This window comes from Diabrotica undecimpunctata, chromosome 7 (genome assembly GCF_040954645.1).
Source record: "Diabrotica undecimpunctata isolate CICGRU chromosome 7, icDiaUnde3, whole genome shotgun sequence".
NCBI classification, from domain to species: domain Eukaryota; kingdom Metazoa; phylum Arthropoda; class Insecta; order Coleoptera; family Chrysomelidae; genus Diabrotica; species Diabrotica undecimpunctata.
This window is the reverse complement of record NC_092809.1, coordinates 72,854,440-72,878,420: the sequence shown is the minus strand read 5'-3', so window position 1 is coordinate 72,878,420 and position 23,981 is coordinate 72,854,440. Positions and strand designations below refer to the sequence as shown.

The 23,981-nt window shown below is 31.2% G+C and overlaps 2 protein-coding genes across 5 annotated transcripts in view; one reads left to right on the top strand and one right to left on the bottom strand.

Moving 5' to 3' along the window:
- LOC140445483 (inter-alpha-trypsin inhibitor heavy chain H4-like) overlaps positions 1 to 13,608 on the bottom strand; it is a 67,939-nt gene extending 54,331 nt beyond the window's left edge. For all 4 annotated transcript variants that reach the window (XM_072537526.1, XM_072537527.1, XM_072537528.1 and 1 more), the window contains exons 1-2: positions 13,351 to 13,608; positions 3,120 to 3,240 (exon numbers count right to left, since the gene is read on the bottom strand). In XM_072537526.1, the coding sequence (XP_072393627.1) occupies positions 3,120 to 3,240; positions 13,351 to 13,352 (123 nt within the window). In that variant the 5' untranslated portion in view covers positions 13,353 to 13,608. The remainder of the gene's footprint in view (positions 1 to 3,119; positions 3,241 to 13,350) is intronic.
- LOC140445484 (octopamine receptor beta-2R-like) overlaps positions 1 to 23,981 on the top strand; it is an 853,944-nt gene that overhangs the window by 167,981 nt on the left and 661,982 nt on the right. The window lies entirely within an intron of this gene.

Below are 23,981 nucleotides of genomic sequence, written 5' to 3'. Positions count from 1 at the left end.
GCTTATATTGACACAAGAGACTGAAAAAAAAACAGGAGACCTTTATTCCTATAGACCTATAAGTATTCGAAAAGCTTTCTATTGATAAAATTGGTTCCAATCTTAGAAAAAACTAAACTTATTCCGAACCACCAATTCAGCTTGTTTGAAACATGGGACAATCGAACAGGTCCACAAAATAGTAAAAAGAATCTTCTACGCGCTAGAAAGTAACACCCTACCTCTCAGCAGCCTTCCAAGACGTCGGTCACGCCTTCGATACAGTTTGGAATGAAGGCCTACTTCATAAGATAAAGAAACAATTGCCATATCTTTTCGTTCCACTTCTAAAATTCTACTTATCAGATAGACACTTCTTGGTGAAGCAGCACGATGAATACACTCAGCTCCATGATATCCATACAAGTTTTCTACAAGGAGGCGTACTAAGACCTATTTTTTATTAACACAGAAGTTGCTACTTTTGCAGACGACACCGCAATAGTGGCCATGAACTGTAGTCCCACAGAAGCATCAGAAAATTTACAAAAAGACCTAAATAAAATAGAAACTTGGCAAACAAATTTGGCGAATTAGGGCAAATGAGACCACGTCAACACATGTAACCCTCACAATGAAACGAGGTGAATGCCCTCTAGTCTTACTAGAGGGCATTCACCCACAGAGGGGCACTTAATGAAAAGTAATTAAGTAAGGCAAACGACACAAAATACTTGAAATTCCATCTTGACAAACGACTAACTTGGCAGAAGCAAATCTTTACCAAAAGAAAAAAACTGTGCATTAAATTTAGACATAATGTACTGGTTAAATGGTCGAAACTCTAAATTAACATTGGATAACAAACTGCTTATATACAAACTGATATAGACTCAAGCCTATATAGACATATGGTATTCAGCTAGCTCATATTCCATATGGACATATCGGGCACCGCTAGAAATTCTAATCTTGTAATCCTCCAACGCTTCCAGCATAAAGTGTTAAGGTCTATAGTAAATGCTCCATGGTATGTGATATCCTCCTCTATAGAAAAAGATCTTGAAGTGCATTCGGTAAAAGAAGTTGTAACAAGTTACAGTTTTAAATATGGTAAATGATTAAAAGTGCATCCCAATGCACTCGAGAAGCGGTTATTCGATGACCAAATAAAGTGCGTGGGCTGAAATGTTTTAAACCAAATGATCAACAAAACAGATTTAATGTCTATGCACAATCAACTGTATTTTAATTTCTACCTTAATTATGTGATATGTAGTGGGGATTGTGTTTTATTATTTTATTGCTTTTAACTTACATACTTTTTAATTAGATTGGAAAGAATATCTATCATAAACTTTTTTGCCGAGGGGCACTTTAACTAAAATCAGTAAAAATCATATTTCCCTTGTTTTGCTATTCGGTTACATAAACGATTTAGTTGTTTCCTAAAGCTACGGATTGTTAGAACAGTGCGCAGCGCACAGCATACACGTACAGAAGAATCTGTTGTACTCAACTCACGGCAGTTTTGGGTGAGTCGGTTTGTTAGATAAATTCGCATAAATACTCTGTCGCTCTGAAAACAAATTTAGAAATTAGTTTCACGTTTATTCTCTCAAAGGTTGTACGTTTAAAAAAATGAATTCTCGCAAACTTAACGCAATAATTTTATTACTCCAAGAAGAGGAGGAAGAAGAGTTGATAACGTTAAATCTAAATAAAAGAAATAAAAATGTGAATGAAATTTTTTCATGTCTTAATACAGAAAGTGCTTTGAAATTAACAGTCGAAGAAAGATTGTTTCAAAACGAGGAAAAATTTCGAGAATATTTTAGACTTTCCAGGGATTTATTTGGAACTGTCTTACAATTTGTACTAGATTCGCTAGTCTTTCATCCTCCTTGGGAGAAAATTAAGTAGACATCACTTAGTTATTACAATAATAATAACTATATAAAAATACAATTATAATTTCGATATAGATGTGTACGCTGTGAGCTCAGCTGAACGTTTGTGTCTAACAAACCGTTCTCATAGAGAACCATTTCTTTGATTTTGACACTGACTGTGAGTTATGCGTCGCTCACTGTTCTAGCAAACCATAGCTTTACATTGTTTTTTAACTTCCGTAGCTGGATATTTGTACTACAAGACACTAGAATATCGAGACTTGTGGGATTATTTTGAAGTTAATTATTATTTTGCATTGTTTGGGCTCACTTGCCACTACTAAAATTACATTTTAAACGTTGATATTTTTATATTTTATGTCCTTGCCGCTGTTTTAAGTCTTTGTTGGCTTTAAGGTATTTTATAAAAAAAAAAGGGTAACGATTCCATGATTTTTCCATCACCAAATTGAAGCCATCTCCCTGTCGGATATCCTAGTTTATAGGTAATATCAATGTAAGTTTAGTCTTCTCTTCTTCTTCTTCTTAGCCTTCTGTCATCCATGTTTGGACATAGGCCTCTCCCAACTCCTTCCATCGGTCTCTATCCTGAGCAACATGTTTTCAATTTGTTCCGGCTATTCTTCTAATGTCATCAGCCCATCTCATCTATGGTCTTTCTCTTGGTCGTTTACTTTCGTAAGTTTAGTCTTAAGTTTTATTTAATTTTTTGTGTTTACATTTATGTCTTCAGTTATGTTTACTATTCTATTGGGCTTTTTTTCTTTAGTAATTTAAACATATTCTATCGTAAATCTGTCCAAATACAATAAAAGGTTTTAGTCAAATCTACAAAGCTTATTTATTAAGTTTCTCTCGTAGCACTTTCAATAACAATATTTATATTGCCCCTACTGTTAATCTATTTTGTTAAATTTCTTGCTGCTCTTAATTACATAATTTATTACCAGCAGTGTTGGATACGCTTATTGTAAAGTATTTAGTTGGATTTCTACTATTTCCTTTTTTATGTGTTGGTATTGTAACGTTCGTTTTCTACTAGTCTAAAATATTAGTGGTATGATTCTAAAGCTACTGTCTTGTAACATCTTAATTTAAAAACGATTTCCGAAGTGGAAGTTAAAGAGTCAAAAATAAACTTATTTTAAACTTAAATTGTTGTAAACCTTAAATTAAAAATTATTCTCAATAAAAATAGTAATTGTATAAAAGTGGTATATTACTTACTATTAAATGTCCTTTGTTTTCATTATCTGAGAAAATTATGAAGCTGACATCTCCTGTAGCACATTTCCCTAGTTTTATATTATATAAAACCAAAAGGCAAAAACATAAAATTTTGTATTTCCTAAAAAAGATAAAAGATATTAGTTATCTTTATATGATATAAAAATTCGATGTTTGTCCACGGTAATATACGAAACCGTGGCAATATCCGTGCTGCATAAACGGATCAAAACTAGAAACTTAAACCAGAAAACTAAAATAACAATATACAAAACACTTATACCGCCAGTGCTGATATATATGGATAGAAACCGTAAACTATTTTCAAGATAAGGCTCGTTCTTGTCAATATCTTCTAGTTTCCTGTACTCAAATAATATACTTTAAAGCATGTAAAAGTGACAAATGGAATCAAGCAATCAGATTTATTTATACATATTACTTTTCCTCCAAACCATCCAAAATTGTAATGTAATAAAAATATTTACGTGAGAAAATTGATTAATCAATTATTTATTTTATATTTATTTATTTTCATATGTATTAAAAAAAAATAGACTACTAATACTGTAAGATAAAACTAATCGGTAGAAAAATATAAACAAAATAATATCAGTAGTTTTTTTTTACTTATGCGAAACAGGTTATCTGTCCACTTCTTATAAAAATCACACATTTTTCATAATAATTTTTAGAAAACTTTTTGAAATAATAGTTCAAAGAAAGTTGGTCATTATTATACAGGGTTTTTAACAAGTTAGTTTTACCAGAGATAATTCAGAAGAAACTGTTTTGATTTAAATTGTTTGGAAAAATGCTTACATAATGTGTTTCTTAGGAATATAAAATTAATCCTTTTAAGGTATATAAAAAATTTGTTGCAAAATAATAAAAATAATAACTTAATTTTTAACAAACAATTTACATCAATAACTACATTCGTATTCTAGTTGTCACTCTTCCCCTCAAGAACTTTCCCGATAGTCGTCAATTAATGCAGTCAAGCCGATGATCTCCTGTCTCGAGCTCACCATAATGGAGTTTTACACGACGTTTTCTTAAACATTTAATAATAATCCTTATATCGATGTGTAATTAGGATTTATTTAACTTGTTTCAATAAATTAGTTATTTATTAAATATAATTTACTAAAAACGAAGCAGCAAAATATAGCAATTATATCAATACATTATTATATGCACACGACATATAATATTGGCATAATTGCTATACATTTTGACCAGACAGCACCCTAATAAGGGTTATTGTAATTTCAGCATTTAGTTTTCCATGTACTGTTGCGATTGCGATAAGGTCTTATTCTTATTTCTCTTTTATCTAAATTAAAATTGACTCACATAGGAAACGTATTAAGATTTATATATTAAACATTTTATAATTAAATCTGTATTTTAGTATATAGGAATTGAGTCAATACTCACAATCTTAAGTAGTTTGTATTTAATAAAGTTTATACATTTTGGGCTACCGGTTTAAAGGCTTACAATATTTGCCCTATCATTACGCTCCAGTGCGTAAGTCTTACTTGTAATAAAAACTACAAGATATCAGATACAGAAAAGCTCTATAAACTAAGGTACTCCTGAGAATCACCTTTCCCCTTCAGGAATACATTCACTCGCACGTCTGAATTTAAAACCTTATTATTTGTATGTTGTTATGAATATTTAGCAAGATGTTATTATTATTTTATATATTATTTGATGTCTCCAGCTGTTGTGTCAAGGTGAATAAATAAATTAAATAAAAAAATTTTTGGACGGCACAAACATAAAACAAAAACACAATATATTAATTTTATTTTAGTTTCTTCTATTTTTTGTTCTATTTATAGCAGTCGCTTATCTGATTCCAGTTGTTATCTCGATTATATCTCTCTGAACCTTTACTTCAGTTTTGTTTCTTACGTATATATTTCTGCTTAGTTTTCTGATATCCAATGGTATTTGTCTAATATATAGTAGATGTAGAGCGTATGATAGTGCGTCTCTGAGTAATGTATTTTTAAAATCCACAAAGCACATAATATATGTTGGTTTCTTGTATTCTATACATTTCTTTGTAATTATAATTTTCTTTTTCAACTACATGTTTGTCTAATTACAAAAACAAATTTGTTACAAGATCTTCCGCTTCTGAATCCGTATTGTTTATTTAATTATTAAGAGTGTTTGATAACTTATTCAATACTTTTGTTAGTAATTTTGAAATAGATTTTGATAGTATTATTCCTCTATAGTTGCTGAAGTATTTTTTTCTCGTCTTTCTTAAACAATTAGATCATAATATTCGTTCTCCATTTCTGAGGTATTCGTCCTAATCGTAATACTTTATTAAACATGCTTGCTAACTGTTGCATTAGCTGTGGTCCACTATTTTTAGCACCTGGTTTAATATTCTGTCTTTCCCCGGAGCCTTGCTATTTTCATGTTGTTCATATATTATAGTTCATTTCATGTTGTTTTTGGCATTTCTGAAATTCTGTTAAATTTTATTATTTAGATTAAGTTTAAGTTATATTATCCTTTCATCTACGGAAAGAGGGGACCAGGAAGAAGAAGAATATATTGGCTCCAGAACTTACGAAAATGGTTTTCCTTGACCACTTCAGGACTATTTCGAACTACTGTCAATAAAGTTAGAATTGCCATGCTAGTAGCCAACATCCGTAACGGATAGGCACCACAAGAAGAAGAAGATCCTTTCATCTTTGGTTATATGGTTCAGAAAATCAGACACCGAACAATTAAAAAGTTTTCTCTAAATCAAGATTTTTTCAAACTTAATTAAGTCTTGTTGAAACTAAAGACTCTAAATTAGCAGAATTTGCTATTAACTGTAGCGAAACTTTAAAATGGACCCTAAATGGATCATGCAAAAAAATTCTATTCTGGAAGACGATGAGTAGATACATCTCTTTTTTAAGTAGTTATATTTAATATACTAATAGATAAATGTCAAAAATTTATTAGTTAGTAAATTACATAAAGAATTGCAAAATAAAATATTCAATTATTTACATATAATAAAATATTTTTTATGGATTACTTTAAGTATAAAAACTTAATGTATTGTTCTGATATTGGAAGAGGAATTTAACTACCTATTCATGGTATTATCGCAATTATATAAATATAACATTTATTAAATGACGTATTACTAATTGGGAAATTTAAATAATTTTGTTTTAATACATGTTCTTAGAAATTTTTTATGGTTTTGCAGGTTTGTATTATTTAAATAATATTTCATTTAAAATTTTAAATAAATATTAACATGCCTGTATGTGAAAAGTGGATTATTACATAGAAAGTATAGATCCGAGTATTAACCATTTATTAAATCATGGGCTCAAACGGGAACAGAACCTACATTTAAAAATTCCGTTGGTAATTCTTTTATAAAATTTATTTTAAATATCTGAACACAATGTTCCCACTTATAAGCCTTGGTCTACAATATGTAATTTGTATGGCCTTAAAGTTTTGTTTTATGTGAGTAATATTCAGTACGTTATAAAGGTAAGTTTTAAAAATAAAAAATATGTATACTTGTAAACCTATTACGATTTACGTAAAAAAATGATAATATGAAGAAGAATATATATATATATATATATATATATATATATATATATATATATATATATATATATATATATTTTCAAGAACTGTAAAGAATTAGGTGCCTGTGAGATAGTGAAATATTCCAAGCGCACATATTGCCGTTCAATACTCCTTACATTTTATTTTTTTACTAATCAAGTCTATAACTGAAATAGTCGTCGGTAAGACTTGTGTATGTAATGTTTAAACTAATCTATATAATAGATATTAAAGTAGTAATTCTTGGCTTCTAAATAGGCGAATCAAGTGACAATTGGAAAAATCTGGTGATGGTATACCATTACTCGGTTTAAAAATAGTCCTTCTTCTTCTTTCTCTTTATAAGCAATTCTGCTTATTCATTGGCGGATTAATACCTCTATACAGGGTTGTCACTCCATCTTTAGCGTGGTCGTCCGATTCTTATTCTGCCGATTGGTGACTTATCTCGTGCTATTTTGACGACACTGATCTCCTCGATTCTGCTTATGTGGTGATTCCATTCTTTTTTTTTCTATTTTGTGTCCATTCATTTATACACTGTACGTTAAATTTTCTTCTAATGTCTTCACTTCTCTTTCGATCTTTCAGCGTATTTCCTGTAATTCTTCTCGAGTCTGCTGTAGGCTTTACGTTGTGGAAATGTCGGTTTCTGTTTCTGAGGCATACGTCATTATTGGTCTTACACTGGCTTTATAAATTCTTGACTTCATCTTAGTGTTAATTTGTCTGTTTCGCCATATAGTGTTATTAAGGCATCCTGCCAGTCTATTTGCTTTTTGTACTTGATCTTTCACTTTTTGTCTAGGTCTACGTAGCTAGACAGTGTAATTCCAGTTATTTTATTTCCATTACTTATTTAATACTGATGCCATCACTTTCTATTTTACATCTGGTTTGTTCTTTGCTGACTACTATTGTTTTAGTTTTCTGAGATGAGATTGTCATATTAAATTCTTTTGCTCTTATGTTAAATGGCCAGTCTTTGCAGACTATATTCATCTTGGGCTATCAATATTGCTTCGTCTGCGTAACAGATTATTTTTATTTCTTTGTTTCTCATTCTGTAACCTCTTCCTTTATTAACGCTTTTAATGATTTCATCAATGATCAAATTGAAGAACATGGGGCTTAATGAATCCCCATGTATTATTCCGCTGCCTATTTCTAAAGGTTCTGTAAGTGGTCCATCTATTCTGACTTCGATTTTGTTGTTTTGGTATATGTTTTCGATAATTTTTATATTATTTAGAAGAATTTCTCTATTATATAGACGATGGATTACATCTTTGAGTCTTATTCTGTCAAACGTCTTCTTTAGATTAATCAGAAACAGAAATGCTGGTCTATTATACTTTGATGATTTTTCAGTAATTTTCTTTATAACGAATATTGCACCGGTACACGATCTTCCACTACGAAAACTCTGTTGTTCATCTGCTAAACTTATCCTCTGATTTATTAGCACTTGTAAAATTTTAGTTGTAAGTTTCAGCGTAGTATTTACCAAGTTTATACCTCTATAGTTTTCTAAATGTTTTTTATCTCCTTTTTTGAAGAGTTGAATTAGTTCGATCGTTCTCCATTCTTCCGGTATTTTATTGTGTTTTATAATTTTACCATTTAATGTTGTTAATTGTTCCCCAAAATGGGTCATTGCTGCGTCAAAATAGTTCAAAATAGATCAATTTTCCCATTGGTCCGGATGCACTGACATTATAGAAAGTTATAAAATAAAAAATGCAAACAAAAATCAAGAGTTAAGTGTGAAAAATGCAATGTTCGTCTCTTATTTCAATCCAAAAATAAATGTTTTAGATAATTTATCATAGGTTGTTAGTTTTTAATGGTTTTATAGCAATATAAATATTGTGTATATTGTTCCCAAATGGACATTTTTTTTGTTACAAAAAATACAGTCTTTTTTCATAACATATTTGTAATAATCTTTTATAAGCAGTTATTAATGAATAATAATTTTATATTATACTCCAGTCGTCAGAGATGAAAATACCACCCAGTTTTTAAAAAGCATACGAACAAGCATCAATAAAAACGGCAATATTTTTTTTCAAGGCTTTTACAATAATGAACGCAGTATTTCCAATTCCATTTAGAATAACAGACAAAGATATATACTGTCGCCATAATTATTAATTATATATGAAGAGCATATTAAAAAACAAGCGCTTGAAGGATGGGAAAAGGGCATCTCAATAAATGACCGAAAAATAAACAACCTACGTTTTGCAGATGACACAGCCCCTCTTGCAAATAGTCAAAAAGAGTTAGTTAATCTCATACGACTGATTAAAAATAAAAGACAAATACTTAGTCTGCAGTTAAACATATCAAAGACAAAGATCAGGACAGTGGATAGACTACATGACAATCATCCACACATAAACAAGATTGACCGATTTGAGGTTGTGAGTACATACTTATATCTGGGATATGGAAGCATTGATCTTAATCACAGGGCTACTACAGGAATATATAAAACGTGGATGTAATGTCTAAAAATAAGGTCGATCAATTGCTTAGTATTCCCAATACTGACATATGGATGTGAATTTTGGACCTTACGACAATCTGAACGAGAAAAGATGCCACTAAAATATTCTGTTGAAGAAGAATGTTGTGAATTCCATGGGCCTACCACAGCACAACTAATTCAATTTTAAATAAGCTAAAGTTAAGCTAAAGACTCTCTAGCAAAGTATACTTCTAACAATTAAAATAGTTTGGACATTATTAGAGCAGACACAGAACACAAGAAAAGGCTTATGATTTAATTAAAGGTCGAAAATCACAAGGAAGATCCCCAATAAGGTGAATCGACCAAATTACAAGAATACGCAAAAGATGACCAGACACAGAGATCTTTGGAGACAGACAATACACGACATCACGATCACCACTACACTCTCTCTGACGAGTCATTATGCAGAAAAGAGACAGATCTGCAATGAAAATAGTTATTTAGTTATTTATTACTGGAGTTTAAAGTCTCACTGATAATAAATAAACATATGACGAATTAAAAAAATGGCTATATCAGATAAAAATGGTCTTACAACAACTATTTTTTTTTAATTTCGTGAAACATTATCAGAAAAACGAATATTAAAACAGAAATATAAATAAAATATTTATTTATCATAAAGTTGTTTACACAAAATTATATAACTTAATTGTATTACAAAATCTAAAAAGAAGTTTTTTAAAAACTTTCCAGAAACAAAAAAGTAAAAACTTCTATGTAGACAACTTTTTTGTGGATTTAAAAGTTATATTTTATCCATCCAATAAAATGGATCAAGTAATAACTAACCGACTAAGAACTGGACACACTGCAATGGCCCATAAATTCTTAATCAACAAAGAATATTCTCCAACCTGCAGAAACTGTTCTCTCCCATTAACGGTGAAGCATATTCTGATTGACTGCCAGTACCACGAAGAAACAAGAAGAAAATATGGAATCTCAGATGACATCAAAACCACTTTAACCATAAACAGTGACCATGTAATAAATTATTTAAAATATTTACGTTTATATACACCTATTTAATGTAAATAAAATGAACTCTTGTGTATGTTACTCCACTAATAACCCTGCGTGGTTGATGTGGATTATATGTTTTTTCTAAATAAAAAAAAGTCATTTTGTAATAATCTTGACGATTTAAAGAATATTTAAACAATGACTTCGTACAATTAAACCAATACTTCCATGAAAAATTATTTGTTTTTATGAAAATATTGACTTAAAAATATTATCCTAGTAATCAGAAGAGCAGCTAAATTAAAACTTATTTCTAATAACCGTAGAGGAATGTCAGAGCGTATAGATTTGAAATAAACCAGGCAAAATTAAGTATGTGAAGTTGAAAGGAGACGATTAATATTAAATATATGGATAAAAAGATTGCTTGAAATTTTTAATTGACTTAGAAATCTGATTATTTCTGAGTAATGTGTAGTTGCGGTCTCATTCGAACAATATTTCCAATCAGGAAATTTTATTGAATAAACGCTAGTGTATGTGTGAGATTTGTAATAATTTATTAATTTATTAATTATTTTTAAGTGAAATGACTTTATGTAATTTTCCCAGAAAACTGGGAAAAATATCGTCTGTTGACCCAAGCTGAAGTGAACAGGGAAGCTGAAAATTTATTTGCTATTGGAAATAACGAGGATGATGGCCAAAATATTTTTGGTACCGATTTCGAATCTGAGGAGGACTATGTCAAAGAACAAAACTTAAATACCGATACTGCTTAAAGTGAAGAAAGTGCTAGTGAAATAGATCATAAACAACTTAGAAATGTTGCAAGTTTACTTGGAAAAGATGAGGATCGTTGGTCTACAGAACAGCCCTCAAGTCGTAGTCGTACAGCAGCCATATATTGTTACGCATTTACCGGGCCCTAAAGGAAATGCTAGGTTACTTCAGTCTCTTGAAGACGACTGGAACTTTTTTTAATGAACAAATGTTAGATATTATCGCTCTTTTCACAAATAAAGAAATCATTCGCAAAAGTGAAAGTATCACACCACAAAGTTACAACAAATTAACAAATAAAATAGAAGCTTGATTGGGTTGATGAACTTTGGTCCCTACAATTTAGAAATTTAATATTTCGTGCTATGATGTCGCATCAAAGGTTTAAATTTCTAGCTGTATACCTAAGGTTTAATGATAAAAACAACAAGAGCAGCAAGAAAAACAGCCGATAAATTTGCACCCATACGCGAATTGTCGGACATCTTTATAAGCAACTGTATATAGTACTACACCTCTTTTCAGTATTGTACTATCCATGAACAGCTCGCAGAATTCAGGGGCAAATTTTCATTTAAAATCTATATGAGTGGTTAGCACGGCAAATATGGAATAAAGATAATGATAATGAATGACTCTAAAACATTTTATATAATCAACGATATTGCATATGTTGGAAAAGTCCAAACACAGAATAAGGAGTCATATCAGCTTTTTACTTTCGGAAATTGTCGGAACCAATACATGAAACCAACCGAAATATAACAGGAGATAATTGATTTAGCTCAGTGCCTCTGGCTGATCAAATGATGGGGCAATTCAAACTAACTATCTTGGGTACACTGCGAAAAAATAAACGAGAAATTTCTTTCCTCAGTAACAAAAAATAGGAACATCATTATTCGCATTCGACATAAATAAAACAATCCTCTCATACACTCCAAATCCCAAAAAAATTGTTCTCCTGCCGTCAACATTACACCATGATGATTCATTAAATACTCTTACAGAAAAACAACCTTATACACACCTCTAATAAATCAAAAGGAGGTACAGATACGTTCGACCAACTATGCTATTCTTATAGTACATGACGAAAATCCAGACGATGACCACTAAGATTTAGATGCAAGTGGTATAAATTCAATGGTGTTATTTTCTTTCGCAAATGTCTATTGGCAAGGAAATATATCTAATAATAGAAAATCGTTTCTGAAGTCTCTGGGAATGGCTTCAATTAAACCACTAATGCGACAGACTTCAAACACCTTCTTTACAGAAATCACTCAGGGAAACAATTTGTGGATTTCTTCAATTTTGACACAACATCCCAAAAGTTTGGTAAAGCAAATTAGGTGTTATTTCTACAAAGAAAAAGATAGAAAAACGAAGCATGTATGCACGGCTTTCCATAAGGCATACTGCATGGAGCACAGAGCTAAAATGTGTCGTGAATGTAGTCAACAAAATGAGTCAAATTAAAATACCTTAATAAAAGTGAACATAAGTTCTATAATCAAAAGATGCTAACTTTTAGTTAGAAAGACCGTTTTGATGTTAAACTAAGGTAAAATATTTTGAATTATGTTTCTGGCTGTTTAGAAAATGTTTGTTAATTATTTTTAATAATTTTTTTTTATTACTACAATAATTAAAAGGAAAGAAAAAGATTGATTTGATTATTCTTGTGTATTCAATAGTCATTAGAGAGTCTCTGAAAATCATAAAATATTTACTTTTTTTTCCAACAAAACATTGGGTATCTAAAATAGGTGTTATCTTTTAGGGTTAACAAAAATACTAAGCTTAAATTAGATAGCTGGGAGCTGTAGATTGATGTGGCTTAGATATGTAGCTAACATGTCAAGAAAGAGAACATCCAGAGAAATAATCAATCTCAAGTTGACACAAAAAAGTAAGAACACTTCAAATTTCTAAAAGTGAAAGATTGGAAAAGTTTAGCACAAGATAGAAAGAAGTGGTAGAGACCAGTTCCGGTTATAACTAATAATACTTTTTACTAACTGTTCATGAAATAAAAAATGTCATTAAATGGTAAAATAATTCAAAATTAACTTTTGTCGATTGCAACATTTTTTCTGTCCATTGCAACAGAAAAACCCATTAATGAAATATTTATAGTATATGGAATAATTGTTTTTTAACATAGACATACATTTTAACTAATTAATATTTTGATTTATATGTATTAAAAATGTAAATTTAATTGTAAAAACCAAAAACCTAAATAAAAATAGAACTCAACCGGTTTATTATCATTTTTGTAAAATATACAACAAATAGAATACTTACATGTTAACAAAATAAAAACCGTGTTCGTCGGTGGGTCAAAAATAAATAACAAGAAAACAACTCAAACCACGAATTTATACCATCAAGATATTTATTGTTTCGACAACTTCAGGTTATTCCAAAACACTAAGTACTGAGAATCCCGATACAAACTTTTGAAAATGTATTTATGATTCTAAGTTCTAAGATATTTATTTTATGTGACTAGAAAGGTTATCTCATTGAAAATAAATAAATAAAAGCCGGGTTCAAATGACGGACTGCTATTATTTGATTAGCTTGGATTGTTTGAATTGTATTGTAGACAATTTTACTTTAAAGAAATGTACAGTGCCGTAATAGATTTATTTATAAATTTTGATACAGTACCCAATAATATTGTTAATTTATGTATTCTTCTTAATTAAGTTTGACTTATCTGAGAGTATATATATATATATATATATATATATATATATATATATATATATATATATTATTTTTTCAATATGATAAAACAATAATTAAATTAATTATGATCAAATCAGCTAATTAAACAAAAAAAAAAAAAATATTTAATGAATTTTTTACGAATATGTGAATAAATTTTATTAACGACGCCAATTTCATAATTCATATATTTTCTTATCTCAGGGTTCCTATTTGAGTTCAAAAAATACCTTGACCTTCAGTAATGGATTCAATAGGAGTAAATGGAATAAATAAAAAACACTCAAATTTGTGTAATACAATTAAAATATAATAGTAAAATAAACGTTTTAAAACTGTTTATACAACTAATGAAATCCCTTAGAAATAAATGTTCCCCAAATCATATAGCTTTCACATATAAAATTACAATAGGAAAATTAGTCCAATCTATTAACTCGTCTCAATAAAATTTTTTCTGCACTTTATGATAATGATTCACTTTAATTACCTCGCTATCGAAAAATTCCTTCCCTGGTTCTGCTTAAGACAGAGGAGACATAACAAATAATAACAAGTATCAAAATGAAAGAAGCAGAGACAGTCTATAGTTTTGAAAAAGTGTCAGAATTTGAATACTTATGAGTAACCATAACAAACACGGGAAAAGAAAAAAAAAGAGAAAAGACAAAAGATTAACGAAGGGAAGCAGACTGATAGAGTCACTAAATTCATTATTTAAAGCAAAAAATGTGTCAAGAACAGCTTAACTGCGAGTCTACGAGACAGTAATCAGACTCACAGTGATGTATTCCAGTGAAACGTGGATTGTCAACCAGAAGGAAGAAAAGAAAGTAGAGATCTGGTAAAGAAAGGTACTCAGAAAAACCTTCGAAGGAATAACGACAGCAGAGAATATTTGAAGAAGACGAACAAATAAAGAAATAATGAGTATGTAAGTAAAACCAACAATTACGGTAAAAATACAAGCCCAAAGAGCTAGATGGCTTGGTCACATTATACGAATGCCAGAGAATCGAAATCTTAAAACAATACTGAAATAGGGAAAAAGGGGAAAAAGAAGAGGACGTCCAAGGAAGAAATGGTTGGAAGCAGTAAAGCAAGATTTGTCAGAAATGGGTGTAAGAAATTGGAGAGAGAAAGCAAGGGACCGAAAAAAATGGAGGGAAATAACCAAGTTTTTAGAAACCACGGGCCTACAATGCCTGTAGCGCTTTTATATATATATATATATATATATATATATATATATATATATATATATATACAACACAGTTTATTAGGGTTGCAGTCAGAAAATTGGACGGGATGGTAATGAAACACTCTTTTGACTTTTTGTCTAGCTTTCGGAATGGTTTTATTTCTTTTTCAAGACACTGTAATAAGAAAAATATATGTAAATATTTATAAAATATTACAATTCTTCAGTGCAGTTTACTAGTCGTTGAGATTATTTGTAAAAGCATTGACATTCAACATTAATAACACACATATAAAATATAAACTAATGGACCAAATACATTCTAAAATTTTTAAAATTTAGGTAAAGATAATAAAACTTTGTTTATGGCATCTTTTGCTGGTGTGTTTTAACTCTGACACATAGAGAACAGAAAGAAAAAACCCTATGATTAAAAAGTAATTAGGTGAACTTAATATTATAATTCTTTTTAAGAAATACTAGAGGCCCATCTTAGGTGATTTTAATTTTTAAACCTGTCTTAATGGTATGCAACATGTTATGCAACTTAAAGGTTTAAACTCGCGAAGATACTTTTTAAAAAGACCCTTTATTATCTTTTACAACTATACTGCACTGCTTTATTGACTGAAAATAACTGAATTTAATTACAATACTATTTCTTTTATATAAAAATTAAATGCTGACAAACTGTTGATTGTGTTTGCTGACCTCCGGGGTTACTGCACCGTAATTTTTCCATACCCTTGGGAAGTTTGGGATGAACAAAACTGAAGGTATGGATTCTGTATCGGCTGTATCTTTTTCTTGAGTTGTCTTCTTTTTCCATATCTCTCGTAATTTGTAAACCAAAATAATGATAAGGGCTGTTACCAGGATATATATTGGTCGTGTCCATAGATGGTAATGATCCATTGTTTTTAAAGACACGGGTTGGAGTCTTTCTTCTTCCGTTGAGAGTTTATGTAGTTCATCTAACTGGATTCTATCTAATTTTAGAGGCTTTACTGTTGGATTTTCCCCTTGAAGATTAATTTTTATTTTTGGTAGGGTTAACGGTTCTTCTTTTATTGTTGCTTTGGAGTTGATGTAAACTTCGTTGTTGGTTCTAAGCTCACATCCTGGGGGTAGTTCTATTAGAAATGTTCCTCTGAGTACTTCAATTTTGGAAGTAGAACAGTGGGTGGAGATTTTAGTAGCTTTTGAGAAAACAGCAATATAGTGAGCTTCCGATACTTTTTGGATAATTGTTTTGCTAATTGTGATCGGCAAGTTTTGACATTGGGCGGCATCATTGGATAATTTTAGGATTTGATTGATGCTGTCGTCAGTTTCTGTATTTTCTTGCGGGAACTTCTCTGGACAAATGAATTTCTTTGGTTCACTCTTTCTGCATGGCGGTCCATGTATAAAAAGTTCTGAGTTAGAAGCTAAATATGGTCCAGGTAGAATAATTATTATGTTATTTATGGTTGGAAGTGAATATAGATGAAAATATGTGAATACTTTGGAATAAAGAATGGAAAAATGTAAGATAAAGACTAGAGTGTGGTTGGAGTAGTAAACATCTACTTCTACTATCTCGTAATATCTCATCAGGACTTCTTCTTCAAGGTATGGTAGCTGAGAAGCTGGATGATGTTCTAGCATTTTCTGGATGGTCCATCTTATTTCTTCTGGTTTTATAAGTCCAATATGAAGAGTTTTGATTTTTGCAAATGTGATTGCTGTCTGTGGGTCATCTAATATTTGTATAATGGTTTGTAAGGCTAAATTCATCTGGTCTAAAACGTTTCGAACTTGCATGTAATGGTTGAAATCAAAGACGAATTGGTTTAAGTCTGTTCGGATTTTGTTGGTTTCTGCGGCTATTATCTCTTGATTGTGGGTTAGTAGTGTCATTGTCTCGTTATAGTTGTATATTATTTTCTTAATAAGGCTTAATTGGTTATTAATGTTGTTAATAATATTTTGTTGATTGAGTTCAAGTGACTGAATTGCTGCATCGTATCTTTCTGCGTCTTCTTGATCTAAGTTTCCTGAGATGGATTTTATAATATTTCCTAATCCATTGATAAGACCTCTTTTATTTCTGGTTGCTGGATAAACTGAGTCGAGTTTCTCTTGAGCTGTTGTAAGAAGATACTGCAATGTTTTGTAGAAGTTCTGTAGACTGTCGAAGTACGGCTGACAGTCCATTTTCTATAGCTGTAGTTGTAGTTTGATATTGATATGCCAATGTTTCGATTTCCTGTGCTATTGGTTCCAATTGGAAATAGTGGATAAAATCATGGGTGCTGGTTTGGATTCTGGCTTCTCCAAGCTTAACTGGGAGGATCCCTGGATTTTCTCGAATGTCCTGGATTTTCACTTCTTGGGCTGTTACTGAGATGAGTGTCGTTTTTCGTTTACCTTTTTAATGTTTTTCTGTTTGCTCTCTTGCAATTTTTTATTTATTTCTTTATACATCTCTTTTGTTTTCAATCTGTGCTCCTGTGTGTAATTATTTATCAGTGTTCTATTAATGTCAATATCGAATGGATCTTGAGCATCTATGTGACCATTAAGGACGTTGATGGGCTTCTGTTTGGTAGCTGAGTGAATAGAATTGTTGTATGCCATAATGGAGCATAGCATCTGGTCTTTTATGTTAAGTGTTTTCTTTTTTTGTTTTAATATTTGAAGAGGCTCGATGATTGTAGAGTGAAAGCGTTCAATCATTATCTTCTAGTAAATTGTTACATTTTACAAGATCAAATGCAGAATTCTTGAATGTTTCTCGAAGTATGTTGCAGACAGACTGGTAAAGTTCATCAGTTTCGAATACGATGGCATATTTCTTTTTTGTATCGACGTAGTTCTTAAAGAAATTAAAAATATCGTTTTTCAGATCGTTTTTATCTAGTTGGACATGCATTATTTTCTTTGTTAGGAAGCACTGTTCTGTTTTAGGTTTTGCAGGATTGTAATTTACCAATTTGAATATGACTTGATTGTTGTAACAGTTCAATGGTCTTTCGCTGATTTGAATTCCGCGTATTGGGTTTTCTTTTGTAGAATGTTGGGTACCATCTGTGTTGTTGTCTTGTTGGTATAGCGATTTTGTTGGCTGACTGTCAATCTTTTGGTTTTCTTCTTGAAGAAGTTCATCTATTACTTTTATTTCTTCTGCAGTTAGGCCCAATGTTTGTTTTTCTTTGATAATTTCGTCTAAGTTAACCATAGGATCTTCTTCATCTGGATCGCATACTGAGTTTGGATGGTTGATCATAGATATGTTGCCATCTTCTTTTCTGAATAATAGACCGATTATTTCTTCTACGTGTTCGTCAATGGTACTTATTTCTTTAGTGTGGATTTCGACACGGGATAATTGGATTTTCCTTTTTTGTATATGACTTTATAATCGAATTCTTCAAGTTTTAGTCTCCATCTAACAAGTTTCGAGTTCGGATCTTTTAAAGTGAATAGCCATTGAAGTGGTCGGTGATCGGAGAGAATTTTTAACTTCCTTCTAAATAAATAAGGTCGAAAATATTTAGCAGCCCATACGATTGCAAGCATTTCCTTTTCGATATTAGAATATTTTAGCTCGGTTTCGTTCAGTGTTCTTGATGCATATGCAATGGGTTTGTCATGTCCTACAGGACCCTGTGATAGGATAGCACCTATAGCAAAGTTGCTTGCATCTGTGGTGAGATTGAAAGGCTTCGTAAAATCCGGATATTGTAGAAGTGGTTCGTTGGTTAACAGGTTTTTGCAGATTTTGATACAGTTTAGGAATTGTTATGTGTGTACTATCTTGGCATCTTTCTTTAAACATGAGGTGAGCGGTTTTGTTATTTTTGCGAAATCCTTAATGAACTTTCTGTAATATCCAAGTAGTCCTAGAAATCCTCTAATCTGCTTGGTAGTATTTGGTATGGGATAGTCTATGATGTCTTTAATTTTGCTTGGATTTGGTTTTATTCCTTCAGGAGTTACGACGTGGCCCAAGAATTCAACTTCTTTTTTTAAAAATTTGCATTTGTCTATCTGTATCTTGAACATAGTTTCTCGTAGTCTTTCAAAGATTTTCTTAAGGTTGACCATGTGTTCCTGAAGTGAGGTTGAGTATACGATTATGTCGTCCATGTATGCTAAGCAGATTTCTCCTATGAGTCTTTTAAGCACATTGTCCATTATTCTCTGGAATGTAGAGGGTGCATTCTTTAAACCAAAAGGCATTCTAAGGTGTTCATAATGGCCATTTTCCACGTTAAATGCTGTTTTCTGTATATCTTCCCCAAGGATGTCCGTGATATTTGGAATTGGATACCTATCGTCTATAGTCTTCTCATTTATCTTTCTGTAATCGACTACGATTCTCCATTTAATTTTTCCAGAGGCGTCTGTTTTTTTTGGTACGACTCAAATTGGAGATGACCAGGGTGATTGACTTGATCTGATGATGCCTTGGTCCAGCATTGATGTGATCTGTTTTTGAACCTCTTCTCGATGTACGTGTGGATATCGATATGATTTTGTAAAAACTGAGACTTCATCCGTTGTTCGTATGTGGTGTTTTATTTTATTTGTAAATGTTAAAGTATCATCAGGATTATGGAATATATCTGCAAATTTTCTGCATAAACGTCTAATATGCATCTCTTCTTCTGGATCTTTTCTGATGGGAGGATCGCTATCTATTATTGTTTCTGTTTCCATTGGAATGATGTCCGGGGTATACAGGTGATATTAATGAAGATCTACTGGATTGCTTCTAACAGAATCGGTGAGTGCTACTTGAATAGATTCATCAGTATTGTTGATCATTTCGGTCCAAGCTAAATGATTGCAGGCTTCACTAAGAGTTTTTCTAGAGTTGCCCCTTGTATTTCTTGTTTTGGTATAAGTATGGTGCCTTTTGTTTGTTTTACTGGAAGTCGTACTTGTGTGATTGTTCTGGGTTCCAATTGAATTGTATAAAATTGTGTTTTGTTGGTTTCAGAATAAAAGATAAGGAGAATTGAGTGTGCTGTAGTTAGTGTGGATGCTGGGAAATTAAGATGTGCTTGTAGAAGTTTTAAGTTATCGAGGCCGATAAGACCATCAAATGTTTTATGGAATTTAAAAAGGTAGAATTTTAAATTAATATTAGAGTTAAATTCTGGGAAGATTGAAATTTCAGCACAATATTCCTGTGAATGGTTTTGAAATATTGAACTAACTACAAACGGTTCATGTTTGATAAAATTTTTATAAAATTTGGATGCAATTTCGGGGTTAAGAAATGATTTGGTTGCCTCTGTATTAAGAAGAAGTTTAAGGAGAGGATTTTTAATTTCGATATATGGAAGTTCTTTTTTATCTGAATAAGAATTGAGTTCGATTACGTTTCTTTGTTTTCCTCTTGGAGTTTTGGAAAATTTACATCTTCTTCTTCCTATTGGGCAATTTGGTAATATTCTACGTGGTAGTCATCTGAATATGCGGCCTGATTTGGACAGTAGTATGTCTGTTCTCCATAGTAGGCATCGGTATCGTTTTCGTCTTGTTGTTTAGTATTGAACAGCTCCTCTACGGTGAACTTTGGGGTGTGTGGTTGCGGTTGCTGCGGCCGAAAGTTTCTGAAGCTTGAACCTCTGTTATGTCCCTTTTGGCGTGTACTTATAGACATCGGTGTTGGTTTGTACTGTTGTGGTGGTCTGCCTGCCCATGGATTAGGTCTTGGAGGTTGTGTGTTTGCCATGAACTGTTCTGTCAGTGCACATGCACTTATTTTTTTGGTTTTTATATCACTACGATGTGAGATCACCCTACTGTAAAAATTATTTTTAATTAATTTTAATTTAATTTAATTCAATTTTTTTAATTAATTTTAATTAATTTTCGTCGATGGCGACGTCAAGTCGCCGAAAGTTCAAATTTTTCCAGAGCGTTTTTACAAGCAGTTAACGGAGCAAGTGCATGGAGTACACTGGAATAGTTTACAAGCTGCTTGTGAAAAAGCTGATGAGTAGCTTATAAACTCGCACGTGTACTTGAGCCTTTAATGACAATTTTTTTTTGTTTCGTTAAAAATTACGGCGGGCGTAATTTCGGCCGGTAATCCCTTGGCCTACCTGCATAAATCAAGGGGTACCATTTGTGACAGGGGTAATTTCGGCCGAGGGGTTGATGTTTACGATGAGATTAAAATATTGGTAATTACGCTTCATAGTTTCTGTAAAATATTAATTGTGTATTTATTTGGAAATACCTAATCCTGTGTACCTGTCGGAAATACCTTTAATTTACTTATCTCTTTATTCTAATAACTATGTTGTACCTACTTAAGATTATTCCTTTAAATGTATAAAATTCACAAATAACAGGTATAAAATTATTATAGCTAGTCAGTATTATAACTTATCTTGAAGCTACTAGTCGATAGAAAGCATAAAATATATTATTTGTATACGATGGCATCTGTTTCAGTAATTAAGAGTTCACGCGGTTGTGACTTACTAGTTGTAGAAAAGTTTCAGTTTTGTAAACAGGACGTATTAAAAAGTGGTGAAGTACGTTGGAGGTGTATAAAGAAAAATTTAAGATGTTTAGCCAAACTGTACACTGTTGGTGCGGAATACACAGTTACTAGAAGTGAATTAATCCACAACCACGAGTCCGATGAAACTACGTTGGAGATAAAAATGGTGACGACTTCATGCAAGCGCAAAGCTGAGGAAGACATATCGGAGAAACCTTTAAAAATTATTAAAAGCGTTCTTTCAAATCATTTGCCAGAGAATTTGTCATCGATAGATGTCAGTCTAATAAGAAGAAATTTGTACAACAGCCGCCGTAAGCTCTTACCAGCCCTGCCTAAGGATATTCACGATGTACATTCTGTACTCGATAGTTATGGACCGAAAACCACAACAGGTGAAAATTTTTTGTTTATTAACAGCACAGCTGATAATATCATTGTTTTTTCTTGCCATACAAATATAATAAGTTTATGTAAAATGAAAGATTTTTACATGGATGGCACATTTTCTTATTGTACAAAATATTTTTATCAGTTATTTACCATCCATGGACTGGAAAATGGGCATTATGTTCCTCTTTTGTATTGTCTGTTGCCCAATAAGACCAGTGACACATATATGAGACTTTTTCTGTTGGTAAAATCTAAAATTTTTGAACTTTATAATATTGTTTTTGAACCGAAGGAGGTATTTGTGGATTTTGAAATCGCAATTCATAACGCATTAAAAGTTGTCTTTCCCAAAACCAAACTAAATGGTTGTAGATTCCACTTGCACCAGGCGTGGTATAGGAAAATACAATCATTAGGGTTAACCCAAATGTATAAAGATAAAAACTGCGAGGAAAGCAAATGGCTTACTCATACTTTTGGGCTAACTTATTTAGACCCCTCTGAAGTTGAAGATTGTTTCATATTTGATCTCATGTCATACAAACCGGACCATAAACTTATAGATAAATACGCAGACTATTTATTAGAAAACTACATAGCGCCAGAATCTCATTTTCCACCAAATATATGGGCATATGAAAACCCATCAATTAAAAGAACCACAAATGCCTGCGAATCATTCCATTCGCACTTTAATTCTAGTTTTTGTTCAAGTCACCCTTCTATATTTATTTTTATAGAAAAATTAAAAGATTGTCAGATCGATGCATATTTAAAAATAAAAAATTTAAATATTCCAGCAAAAATTAAAGACAAACAAGTAAAAAACAAACTAAAATTTATCGAAAACATGGTAAATATGCTTCGATCTGACAATATTTCTAGAATTAATTTCGTTAAATCTGTATCACATCAAAACGTTTTTTAAAAATTTATAGTTTACTTAATTTATAGAAATAAGTTGATGTAATAATTTTATTGAAATAAAGAAATATTTTAATATAAAGCATTCTGTTATTTTATTTGATTTGCGGCCGAAAATACCTATGAGATAAGGAAGCAACTTAAAACCTCCGGCCGAATTTACCTACCGGCTTTTAGTACCTGCTCTTTTTCCGGCCGAAATTACGTCCGCCCAAAAATTATATTCAAATAAATTTGCAAAAAGTATGGTTGTTTGAAGTGTTGTTGGTAATGTTTAACAATGATAATAAATAAGTATTTTTTAAATTCGTTCGAGATTTGTTTCGTATATAAATGGTCTTTATGCGTTATGTAAACTAAAATATTTGAATTGGAGCGTGCACAAAAATGTCTGTTTTTGATTTGTTTCTGGTATGAATACTGTATATATCATTTAAAGCCGATTTTTGTGATGACATACTAAACAAAAAAGTTAAAAACAATATTTACACATAATATTATATAAACCATTTATTGTTTGGCATGAAAAACCTAAGCTAACAATCTAAAAATTTTTGAAAAGTTTATTATTTGTTCTGCCTATTATACTCAGAAATTTTATCTCAAACAATATCTACGTTTGTGCACTGAAACGAAAAATTATAAGTTCTGGATATGTTCACAGATCTGGATCTTTCTAATTTTAAGATATGAAAATTAAAAAGGTTTACAATATATTAATAACTGCATTAAAGTTTTTAACTGTTTAAATTTAATTTAGAAATCGTTTCTTATTAAAATTTTCATTTTCATTAAAAAGTTCAATATCAGTTTTTTATTACCTTCTCCTTTTTCTTCTTCCTTCCTGTATGTAGGCTTTAAAGCTTGTTTCTTCTTCAATATTAGCCTCCTAAATTGTTCGCAACATATGTTTCTTGGTCTACCAATACTTCTTCGTTCATTTGGTGACTTATCTCATTTATGTCTTCTATATTGCATGCTCTTCTTATGTTTTTGCTTCTCTCCCTATCCAACAGATTTTTCCCTGATATTCGTCGGAGCATTTTCATCTCTGTTGTTTCTAGTAGTGGTCTAGTTTTAGATGTCAGGTCTTATCCCCGCCGTATATGTTAATAAAGGTCTAATTGCTGCTTTATAGATTCTTGTTTTTGTATCTTGTCTTAGATGTTTGTT